Source organism: Egretta garzetta, unplaced genomic scaffold (assembly GCF_000687185.1).
Source record: "Egretta garzetta isolate BGI_Z169 unplaced genomic scaffold, ASM68718v1 scaffold258, whole genome shotgun sequence".
NCBI classification, from domain to species: domain Eukaryota; kingdom Metazoa; phylum Chordata; class Aves; order Pelecaniformes; family Ardeidae; genus Egretta; species Egretta garzetta.
The window spans coordinates 3,613,979-3,627,195 of NW_009260413.1; the positions used below are offsets into that span (position 1 = coordinate 3,613,979).

At 36.8% G+C, this 13,217-nt stretch overlaps 1 protein-coding gene across 1 annotated transcript in view; it reads right to left on the reverse strand.

The window, feature by feature from the left end:
• Nucleotides 1-13,217, reverse strand: part of LRBA (LPS responsive beige-like anchor protein) — a 218,713-nt gene that overhangs the window by 54,841 nt on the left and 150,655 nt on the right. Inside the window, exon 14 of the mRNA XM_009643664.2 lies at nt 3,982-4,149. Coding sequence (XP_009641959.1) covers nt 3,982-4,149 — 168 coding nt within the window. The remainder of the gene's footprint in view (nt 1-3,981; nt 4,150-13,217) is intronic.

Here is a 13,217-nt window from a genome sequence, read left to right on the forward strand (position 1 = left end):
TAAGAAGGTGCTGTGAATTCTCTCCAGAACGGTTGGATGACATTTATCTGTGCTACTGTGACTCCTTGCCTCTTCCATACAGGCAACAAAAAAGCCCTTCCACGGCAGATCTTGTGGCTGGGAGTTCCTCAGATCAAAACATGGTGTTCAAGAATGAGTCAACAGAAGGCAAATACCGTATTTTCCACCGGAAAGACCTGTGATATTTACTGCTTGTCAACTGAACAGCAACTTCCCTCTGCAGTTGTAACCTCCTTCAGCCAGATGCACAAGTACAAGGATCAGAGTCAATGACAATGCTGCTAAAATGGCTCAGGGGAAGAAGAGGAGGGTGAAGGAATGGTCTCGGCAGGGACAAGTAGCGCACAGATATGCCACCAGATATACTGGAACTCTTGCCTTGCTCCTCCTGGTTGTGGTTCCCTTCCCCCACTGGCTGCGACTCAAACCCTTCTCTCTTGATCTCCTCCCCTCCCCCTGAGATTTGCCTTTGAATTATGTAAGCTTTGCACTCCCCAGGGTTTATCTGCCAAAAGGTAGCATGTGGCCCATGGTTTGCATTTCAGTTTAAAATTTTCTATTATAGCAGTCAGATCCTTTCAAAATACTTTACTTCCTTTATTCCCATAGGCAGAAAGAATGGCAGGAAAAAATTGTTCACAGCAGTATGAGAGGATGTAAAAGTTCTACATTTTCAGTTTAAAAAAAAAGAAAGGTGGAATATGGTTTTAATCAAGTAGTTTTCCTTCCTAGACGAGTGCTTCCTTCTTGTAATATATATAACCTGACTGCCTATAAAAATAAAGGTGCCAGTTGGAGCCATTTAGGAGACCTAAGGAAATTCTGCATTAACCTAAACTACTCCAGTCCTCAGTTCCTTCCACTATTATTCTGTGTGTGGCCTCTCCTGATGAGTTAGGTCACCAATATCCATGCATAAATCTGTGAAGATACTTCAGAAACACATGCATCGTGGGCTTCTCATTACTGATGCGGTCCAGGCTTAGCACAGACTATCTATGTGGAGAAACTGCCATGCTTTAGGCACGTGCTGTTATTTCCATATGATGCCTAAAAGCCTCAGTAACTTGCAACCCTCAGAGTACATGGAAGCTTCTCCTTGTTTTAGGTTTGCAAATAAAGATGTATTTTCTGCTACAACCATCAAGATTTAAAGACCCAAACCCCGAACCTTACCAAGAGGAGAAAGCCAAAAGCATCCTTTTTGAAATCAAGAAATGCAGAGTAAAATTTCCAGTTTAATAGCTGCCTGATAAACAGATATTAAATCTGAGGTGTCATGCCTGCCTAAAAATACTGTTAATTGTCCAGATCAGAAACTCATTTGGCCTCTACCCAGGAATTTGGTGGAATAAAGAAGAAATATTTTCTGGCAAGCTGACTGAAGGAGCAAAATAAATGCTGATTGAAGCTGCTCGGCAGTACAGAACGTTAGCACAGGTCCTCAGGGAGATGGATTAGTAAGCAGGAAGAAGGTGAGGCTGTCAAAGGTGCATGATAAATTCATTTAGCACATAGATATAGAATGATTATGCACATAGATATATACACAAACAGATTTTTTATTACTTTCATCTCTACCCATAAGTAAAAACAGAATAACTCACTATTGGTGGTGATAGTCATTAAATCTGCACTGTCAATATCTTATCAGAGCTGATCATATGTACCATTTCAAATTACATATACACATTTACATAATAAAAAATATGCTTTACAAAATACTTGTGAGTCGCAAGGGATACCTAACCACACAGGAATCTTTTTACTGTTTTACTGACCTGCTTAAAAATACGAAATAAAAATCTTCCATTGGACCAATCTCCAAGTAACTCAGCACGGAATTGCTACAACGTACCATTCATTCTGCTGTCTGCACTCATCAGCGTGTATTTTTGACACCATCAGTAGTGTTTCAAAATTCTGCTGCTGCTACGCTACCCCATTATTATGAACTCAACAGCACTGCCGTCCTCCCTCTCCTCTTTTCATTTTTATACGCCACTCAGTTCAGGCAGCATAGAGCAACTCAAAAATAAGAAACATGGTAGTGAACTGCAATAAAAACATGAAAAATTCAAAATATTTGGTAACAAGATATATTAATATATTTCTAGAAGTACAAAGTGAATGCCTCTCTAACTGGGATGATCCACACTTCCAGACAAATCTGTAACCTCCCTGGTCTTAAATTACTTTTTTCAGGCTATGACTCAAGTAAAACAGATCACAGTTAAACTGATTACAGAGCTGTTCCAGAAAAATTAAAAACTACATAAAAACTGTGTGTGGCGGACCGCTATTTTGATTAGTATTACTTCAGTTATTAGTTTCATAAATGATGGTTCAGTGGTGGTTCATTTACTACCAAAATTAAGAACAAATTACACACAATGCCCAGTTGATTTTTCAGCTCACACTTAAACCTAGCACTTCAAGAGTCTAATAAATACTCTTGCAAGGTAAGAATATTTCCTTGTCAGTGTACAGAGGGCAAACATTATTAATGAAATGAAAACATGACAGGGTGAACATCTAGTACCCTTGGGTCAATAACTCTTTCAAACCCAGATGATGACGACATTTTTTCTTAAAAGCCAAGTGTTCTAGTATCTCTTTTCTTAGCTCAATTGTATGTACTAATGTGCAACATCTATATTTTAGCTCAAAGTGGATCAAGATGCAGTCTGCAGACTTGACAGCAACCCACGTAATGACAACATCCAGCCATCGCTTTTGGTATTTAAGCCAGTCCTTGTGTACCCCTACAAGCCCTGCATGTCTCCCAAACCTTTCCACTGCACCCACAAGCCAGCTACAACCCACAGTGTCACTCTGATGGGACTCTCTCTACAGAGGCTGTCAAGGTGCCCCAAACAGTCAGATGGCCAGTACATACAGAGAAAATAGTATTATTTAAAAGCATAATTGCTTACTTCTCACACCACCTTCTTTCAATAAGCAATAAATAACAAAAACGTCAATTAAGATTAGCCTACAACTTTACGCTGAACGTCAAACTTAATATTTGTAAGCAGAAATGTCTTCATTCTTGTTTTCATTCACTTCACACATATATTCCCTGTTGGTATACATCTAGCCACCCTTTTAAATAAAATTGTTGATAGCATTCATATTACTTTGTTCTCAGGGACTCAGAATACTTTATAACAAAGTACCAGTTACATTTATTCTATAATTAATAACCTTGCAGGTATACTTTATACCAATGTATAGTCTGAACAGAGGATGCAAAACCAATCAAAAATCCATTTTAATCACCCACCCCACCCTTTTTTTTTTTTTTTTTAAACAGCTGTTTAGATGGAGGAGGGAGGAGTCTGTAAGCCCACAATATCCTAAGGGATACTTTAGCAAACAGATTTTTCTGAAGGGTGCTGAGTCTGAGTGAGACGACTGATCTTTCCAATGTTTAAATATTTACTTTTGCATCTGAAAAATACAGGGCAAGTTACTATTCATTTGATAGCAAGCCAAATTAAAAAAATGGAAGCTACAGAACTATGGTGTTTGATGTGTCCTACACATGCAGGATTGCATTAAGAGAATTGTTAAAACTGTAAAAGTAAATTCAAAAGTGCAAGCCAAATGAAGGTTGCTCACTGCCTTCTGCCATTAAGATCCGATATTAGTGGACACAACAACTGCCCTCAGCAACTGAAGCAATCCTTGAACATTTGATTTGATGTTGGCATCCAGTTTGTGCTGAATCCAGGTGCGCAAAGTTTAAGAACAACTTGCATGCTTGTTCTCTTAATTTTGCATGCTGTGACAACTGGTTCAGGCACCTTGCATTTGACTGGCCTGTAGGCAAACCATGAGAGAATGCAAAGATTTGAACATTCGCCAGCAGCCTTGAACAACGTGCAGTCTTTGCACTTTCAGCACCGCAGTGGTTAACAAAGATTTTCCTTTCCTGTATTTAAAGTACAGACTTACCTCTCTCAATATGGGATCCGTTATTGAACTTAAATTAACAGCTCCTTCGTAAGTCAAATAGTAGAATACATTCAGGGACCGAACAGCCTCTGGCCCTTGCTGTTTGTAGCCAAAAATCAGATCAATCCACTGGTGAAGCTGGCAGGAAACAAACTCGCTTTCTAATGCCTGTGAAGAAACCACACACAAAATGCATACACTTGAGTTTGCCAGATAGTCATCATTTAGCAGTAGTAGAAGCATTTTTTTAATAGCGTACAAAATTACCTTAACAAGTCTAAATACAGAATTGGTAACAGTATTTTAGACAATCTATGCAAAAAAAAGGTGGGCCCTGTGATAGATGCCAGAGTCTCATGCCCTACTCTTCTCCCCGCTGACCAGAAGACCTTGCTTTTTAAACTATAATAGTGGGAATAAGAAAAAAAAAAAAAAAAAAACCAGTAAGTGGAAAGTATTTATGCATTTATGGACAGCCAGGCTATGTTTTTATGAACTTTCAAGATGAAATTGTGCTTTTCTGTGTGATCTGCACAGTGAATAACAGCAGCATGATAATCTGATTCTGACAGACAGAGAGAAGATTGATAGATTTGGGAAAACTCAACTAACTAGGAATGTTAGGGTACAAATTTTTTAACATGCTGGAATATCAACTTGCTATTATTTTTATGCATTTCTCGCACGTATCTCTCATACAAATCTATACAGAAACACTACTATCCTGAATAATTAAGCCACTTTTCTGAAGATGTTATCCAGTTACAACCCAACCCCCAAGACAAAAGCAACCCAACAATAATGAAACTCTCATAATGGTACTAGACACAGCACAAATATATTAAAAGATAGCTTAAAAATCATTGTCATCTGAAGAGTTAATTCATCTAGATTAAATCACTAGCAGGATTTGCTTTCTCTATTTTATACAGAGGATTCAATATATTTCTTATTTAAATGAGCAAATGAAACAACGTAAAAAAGTCTGATATTCTCTTCATCTAACGAAACGAATGGCATTTTCCTTGTAAAGGAAATTCCTAATTTTGAGCAGAGGAAGTTAAAATTAATCTGAAAACCAAGGAAATCACTCTGCAATTTGCACACAAAAATGATGGGTTTGTTTCATTAACCGATGCCTGAAAACAACATTTAAATTGACACATAAAAACAGCAATTGTCTTAATTTGTGTGGTGCACTCCGCACAAAAGCCCTAAATATGTTCAAATTAGAGCAAGCTGCTTGATTGTCACTGCAGTCTCATGTCATATTAATGCATGACAAACATTAAACCATACACTTAAATGGCAATTTATATCATTTAAATGTTTACTGCCACACCAGATCATCACTCATTTAAATGTGACTTTCTGACAGCTAATTTCAGTTAATTTTCCTCGATTCACTTAATTAGAACTTTCAATCAAGAAAAGACCTGTACATATCTTCGACATCATATCATTCTTTTTTTTATTATTATTTTTATTAGGATTCCCAGCTACTGAATTGCTGAAAGCATTCGTTAAAATGAATTACCACAGAGTATAGTATCTCTTTGGATGATCATATGGAAATACCTTACAACATATATGCTTAGACAGGATTTTTTCTTTCTTTCTTTTTTCTTTTTTTTTTTTTAAATTAAAAACCCCCAACATCTAGACACAGACACACAATTAAAACTATAAAAAACCACAAGCGGGCCAATTAAAAATTAATGATTTCAAAATTGTTTAATAAGATAAAACCAGTCAGGAGTCTCATGAGTGTCCATAATACTACAATGTGCAGCCATAAAATTCTACAGGGCTCAGCAAATGACAATGATAGGAATTAATTTTCTTGCTATCCTGCTAAAAAAAAATTAACCCTAGAATATACTTACTGTTATCATTATAACTATTTAATGTCAGGAAAAACAGCATTAAGAACTTGTGATTTTTACATTTATACATATATATTTAGCACGTGCAGAGGTTGTTTGTATTTTCCTTTTCTTCAAAAGCTGGATTTGTAATGGGTCATATTACCCTCACAAAGCATTTGCACATGAATAACTAAAGGAATATCACTCTGAAATCACCTCAGATCAACAGATATATAAATTTGACTTTTTCTTAAAAAAGCAAAACTGAAACCACTCTTTGCCTTTTCATGGAATGGTTGGGAGCCATCCTGAATTTACTTCTCTTTTTCAAGTTTAAAATCATTTTACACTTGTAATTTATACAGATTCCAAAGTAGATAAATTTCTTTTAATTTTTTTTTCTATGTTAGGCCATTTTAAATCTTATTTCTTATTTGGTAAATCACAATACAAGGGCTAAACAAAAAATCACTACAGTCAGCATCGATACCCAGGACCCTGAAGGAAAGACCAAACATAGCACACAAACTCAAAGGCTAGCTAAGCTTGCCGGCTATTTCAGGTTCACAGTTAAGCTCGTGGTTGGAGGGAAGTGCTTATGCTATGACACAATCGATGGAGGCACAGTAGTTAACAGTCTGTATAATGATTAAAAAATAAAGTAGACTTTCAAGGAAAACACCACGATGTACCAGTATGTGTGATGCACTTTACAGCCACACCGGTATATACTATTTAAGTAAGAGTACTCCTTAAAAAAAATAAATCTGAGAACTGAAAAAGTTCCAATTTGCACAACTATCCAGTTTTTAAAAGGAGCTTTTAAAAAAAAAAAAAAAGTTACTGTTAGCATTCACCTCTTGCAAAACTGAACCAAGGATGTCAAATGCTAAGCATTTAGGATTACTTAGGCATCTAGGACAGCCAGAGCTCATTAAGGCTCAAGTTAAATATGGCATGCAGCGATGGGATGCTAACATCCTTCCCATGCTGCTCTTAAAGCAAACCAATCAATGGTTAGCACTCCCGCAGCAGACCGAGTACATCATTTACTGCGTGCTCGGAGGAAAATGCACAAACCAAGAAAATCCTCTAAAATGTCCAGCATAATACAGTAAGATTCAATCCTATTGAGTTATTGTAAAATAAATCAGTGACTAATGCCCAATTGTTACAGGATCAAACAAGACCATGAAAAGAACGTCACGTGAAGCCACACACAAATTGTCAATTCTGCCCACAGGGACTCATATTAACTTTGACAAACTGTCTTGGGGCTGATATCTGTTTCTTTAATGAGATCTATTAGGCAGAGGCTAAAACACTTGAGATATGCTAAAAAGTACAGTATACAGATGTCAAACACAAACACCTATTAGTAACTTTCATTTCTCCATTCCCAAGGTAGAAACGCTTCAGACACATCAACAAATCGAAGCTTTGATCTTACAAGGAAATTTTAGTTTATCCATAAATATTTTTCAAATGCCCCATCTGCTGTCACTAAATATGTGCAATCAAAATGACTTCTCCACAAACAACTCTGAAATTCATTATTTTATGTGCATCTTTTTCTGCCCTGTTTTCCAAAAGGAATGAACGGAGAGTAATTTCGTGCTAGCAATCAAAGACTAATATCAGTCTAATACCAATAACAAATAATTTGGTAAAACACGGTTGGAACAACAAAACCATAGAACTAGCAGGATAGGGAAGATTTTTCCTTTTTCCAGTATAAATACTCTAACCATTGATATATTTACAAATATTCTAACCATGATATATTTTCCCAAACAATATTATAACCCTGGAATCAAGATTTGTAGCTTTAAAGTGACTACTATTGGCTTTTGCCCTCTACTTTTCTCTCTGGTTTAGATTACGTAATGACATATAGCATATGACATGATGTCTATTAAAAATGAATATATACTGTGCTTGGGATTGGGATGTTCCAATGCTGAAATAAGATGAAAAGATTAACTGTATTTCTTTTCACCAGCATAGATATTTATTCATAATCAAGCTATTCAGAAACAGACCACAGAGTTGCTTGCCTTATTCCTATGCTGATTAAAGCAAAGTAATCTTGAAGCACGGCATAAAGCATGCATGTAACTCTTACTTGAAAGACAGAAGTCCAACCTACACAAAATGTGGTTTATATAGTTAAAATGAAAGTAGAAACTTTGATGAGAAACCAAAACTGTTTCTCATACATGAATAATCTTTCCTATTCACTCAATTAAAAAAAAAACAACAAAAAACAACCTACAGGAATATTCTACATCAGCAAGTAAGAAATTACAAATCTCAAGTACAAATAATTGCCTTTAATGGGCTATTTTAGTTCCTCTTTGAAGTAAGGCATTTCCTTTGAAACACTTAAAATAATTGAGTCTGTTTTTACGTTCCATTTGAAAAATATTTATGTATGAACAGAAAAGCATGAAATACATTTTTAGTACAAACACAATTTTATCATGAAAAATACTCTTCTTGAACATGACAAAGCACCCGCATAACTGCGATACCAGGTAACTACTTGATACTAAGTACGTATTCGGGCTTGGAAGTATGTGCGCGCACGTACATTTAAAAAAAAAACAACAAAACCCCAAACCAACAAAACCAAACAACTGGAACTATGTTTGCATGTGCAGGCTTTCAGACACAAGTTGGTAATGCTGCCTTAACATTGATATATGACCTTTGTAAGCTACAATGAAGAAGGCTGGTTTTTTCAGCCTAATTAGAACTGTTTCAAATTTTCCTGCTAAATATATGATAGAAAGTCCTTTCAACTTTTTTTTTTATTATTCTAGAGTTTCTTTCCATGTCAACCTTGTTCCAATCAAAATATGTTTTGAATTAAATTATTTTGATTCAATATGTGGATCACATTTCACTTCTAAGATTTAAAGTCCAAAAAGGAAAAGTTTAGGCTGTTCAAACAAAGCAAAAGCAGCCACTTTGCGGAAAGCTATTCACATTTACCAAGACTGACAAATTGTTTGTGTGCACCATTAGGTCTAGTTTCTGCAATAGTTGCCAGATTTCCTGTCCTCCTAATAACATATTAACTCTTGAAGTGCTGGCTTTATCTTTTGAGGTTTCTCAGTAACCACTGGTATTTAAAAGTAAATTACCAAACACGCTTTCACCAGCAGCACTATTTGATCACATGGGTAGACATCTGAGAAAAAAGAAGTATAAAAAGCTATTAGAAAGGTATTGAACTCAAGCCTGCCTTGAACATATCAGGAGGAGGAGGAAGAGGACAGCAGACATTCTAAGGAGAAAGCTTCAAGTTCTGCATGAGGTAATACAAATTTCCAAAGGATGAAACGGACATCAAAACTGTTTACGCGATTGGTGGTTTCTAACTTGCTAAATAAATGTTCCAAGCAAATGCATATAGTTTTATTGACTGTATTTGCAATTTGTTTTAAACATGAAATACTGTGGAAAGTGAGCAATTACTTTGCAGCTTATGTTATAAGAACTATCTCATTCTTCCTTTTTTGTGTGTGTGTTCCAGAAGCGCACTGCCAATGTATTCTTCATTACTGTTATAACCAAATTTAGCATTTTACTTTATTTGTCTACTTGATTACCAATACCAGGATAAAATAGAAAAAGAACTTTGAAAAATATAATCTTAATAAAAAGATTTTACTCAGATGCTTTACTGAAGACGACTGATCTTACAGAACAAAGGACATCAACAATCTGAGAAGAAGCTCAGACATAGGAGATCTCTGGAAGATAAACTTCCCTTCCTCTGCTCCTTCTACTTCTCTCTATTTAACTATAAGGTCCTTCAGAATGACAAAAAAGTAAATTTGTGTAATAGCGTAACATAATGAAACAGACTTTTGTGGCAAGGTATATTCTGCATAAGCAGCACGTAAACAAAGAAAAATATTTTGTGATCTAATGACTCGCACTCCTAGCTGAATTTATGCAAATATTACCAAACTAAGAGTGAATTAGTAGCATGTTTAGCTAAAAATCTCAAGCACTTTTGCACCTTTTGGTAATTTCTATATTCAGTCTAAACTGTTATTTTGTAGCTTAAATGGACAAGTCAGACAGCTGTTATGTATTTTAAAAAATGAAAGCTACATCTCCTTTGAAATTCAGCTTTAATCTCAACTGTCTATCATTAGGTGCCAGGAATAAAAGATTTAGGTGGATATGAAAACTTGCCTTGGAGCATTCTTAGCTACTCTTTCCTTAAAGGGCAGTGATGGCCCTTAAAAAAATATTTCTTAGTACATCCATGATAATCTGTAAATTTGAGAGCAGTATTTTAAGGCAAAATTGCTACAATTCACCATGAACAGTATATAAACATGAATTTACCATGAACAGATAAACAGACCAAGTGTTGCATTTTTGTTGTTAAGTTTCAAAGTTTAGACATCTACCTGAGGGGCCATCAGTGAAAACTTTTACACAGATGTTTGTCTTTACTCTTGCGAGCAATTCCACAGCCTTCGTAGTAGAACAACTTAGAAAGGTGAAGTAAAGTATCCTGGCTTGCAGGATCTCCTAAGTTAACCGTTAGAAGACGACACAAGCATACGGCTGTCAGAACATTTGCAGAGCTAGACTTAAAACCACCAACTTCCAAAGATGACGCTATTGTATAGAGAAACTGAAAACAGGTTAAATAAAGCCAACACGGGTCCCAAAGCGGTGTAGTAACAACATCACGTGCTGAGTAAGGGCTGATTTGCCCACAGTGCATGGAATTGGTATATCCTTTTTCTTGAGGTACTCAACAGTTAATGAACTATAAATTCCCTTGTTGGCTTACCTCACTTGTTCCACCAGTCATGGCTGTGACAATACTAACTTCCCCATTGGGAAAAAAAAAAAAGAATGGGCAAAACCTGTCTCGGCCAACTGGCTCCATAAACCAACAGATGCTTTTCAAAAGGCATACTAAGAATGGCCCCTTCCTAGTTGTTTGATTTCTTCTCAGCCAGAGGAAGAAAAGATACAGAAGAATTGTCATAGGAACAAAAAAATGATCAGGAGGTCTTTATTAAATTCCTCTACATGAAAAATAATATATAAAAGTCGTAATTAATTACAGTTGTGGAATCCCACAAATGGCTATCATTGTTCATAACTGTGATAATACTGAAGTATGTGGCTTGCATTTGTCCTTCCCCAGAGCCACCCCAAGTCTGGTTAGACTGTAACCAGTTATTACTACAAATATGGCTAAAAGCAAGTATTTATAACACAAGGAGTGGTGTTGATTTCTCCACCATTTCCGCCTCCTCCCACCCTGCCCCTGCATTTTTTGTCCACATTTAAAATGTCTGCTACGTTGTTAGAGGATTCTCTCCTCCAGAAGAGCAAGCAACATCCTGAGGCCAGGAGAGTGAATGAAAATTCCTTTTGAAAATCCTCACACGCAGCACCAAAAGGAGGCAGGAAGCTCACTCCTCCCTGAAATTCAACAATTCCTCTCCCAGTTCCTCCAGCACTTGTTTGCATGAAGACTGACAGCCTGGATCTGGAACCTATTACCCATGGAAGCACAGGCTGTTAACCACACAGCTGACAGTTGGCTCAGTCAAATTAGTTTAAATGAAGTTTTGTACTAAAAAAAAAACAAACCAAAAAAAACCCCCAACAAACCAAACCCTAAACACCAAAATGCCACAAGATATGACTGCATTTCACAGCGCAGTGTTGTGTACTGATCGAGCTGGCAGCGAAGCCGTGCCATCATGTTAGCATCCCGTGCTGCCAAAATAATGTATCTTCCCTCTCAGAAGGTTAGTGCAGCCGTACTGCTTCTAACGCTTCAGCTAACTTGCCTGCTTCTCACCCAGGGACTCCTGCACGGCATCTCCTTGAGCCTTGTCAACATGATCACAGTCGCTCCCGAATGTCAAGTATTAGCCAAAGACAAACTGAAAGGTCAGAGTACCACACACTTCTGAAAGGGCATTTGTCATGGTAAACAGCGATTCACTTTTTACTGTTACAGATTCTTCCCCATTGAGAGAGAGGTGCAAAACACACACTACAAAACTATAAAAAAAACATGTAAAATTTGCTTGCCTTTGAGGTTGACCAAGCTTTTTCACTGAACCTAGAAACAGGCCAAACCCTGAAATTCAGGAAGGTGTTATGAGCAGAGTACGCTTACCCAGTGGTGGGGTTTTAGCTTTTTTATTTTATTACTAAATGAATACATAGCTCGCATAACTGTAATGTAATATATGGTGAAACTTAGTGAATGCAGTGAAGGCCATGAAGTTTTAGAAAACGCCTGAAACACGGAACTGAACTTGCATGATCAAAACGCAGAAAAGGTTTATGCAAACACAGACAAAACTACACGTGAAACAGCTTTCATGGTAAGTATTAGGCTGGGTACTACCATCTCATTTAGTCCTCAAATTAAAGTTTAAGCCTATGCACAGTGTCTGGTTAATGACAACACCATACACCTCAAAGCAGGAGAAAGCAGGCATTTTTTTAAACATATTTTACATCTGAACTGCTCGCACATTTCTTCCTTCTGATTTACTCTGTAAACCCTAGAAGTCAACTGTTGCTTTATTCTTGCACTCTGTTTCAACAGCTTGCAGCATTTATACTGTGCTTTGATGTGTCAGTTGTATATGCAATTCACAAGAACCGTGATGATCAACAAGTATTAGTATGCATGTAAGGGGAGACAGAAATGGTTGCAAACACATGGTTTTCAAATCACTGCAAATAACACAAGCAAACATCTTAGAAGAGTTGTAGGGACTAATCTAATTTGTCTTTGAAGCCAGTTCGGGGAAAAAAATGTTCTAGAAAAATTTGTTTAAGATTAGGAAATGGTATGACAAAAGGTCAAGGAATTTAAAATTTAAAACACAGTTTAGATGCAAGTCAGGCGGACAAGTAATTTCAATCTTGTCATTCGACTTGTCTGCTAATTCACAGAATAGGAAGCATTCAAGAGCTTTTGGAGAACAGAACACAAGATTTACAAAGGCAATTAGGGTACCACATCTGAATAAATCAAGCAGTTACAAAAATAGGAAACAGCACTATATCACCACGCGGCACAAATGTGTAACCCACTGCAGGGCCAACACACACAGATAAGCATGGGATTTGCTTCCTCGCGATGATTGTGAACAGTGAAGCCCTGATCTTTTATGAAGATGTTCCGAGGGGTTGCTTAGGATGACACCACAAGGTACGTTTGGCAAGGACACCAGACTCCTTAAAGTTGGCGTTTAACTGTCATGAGGAGGAGAATCATTATTTGACTTTAACAGTGACAGAGAAAGGGACAATTTGTGCATCAAGGACATTATCAGCTTCTACATTCGGCAT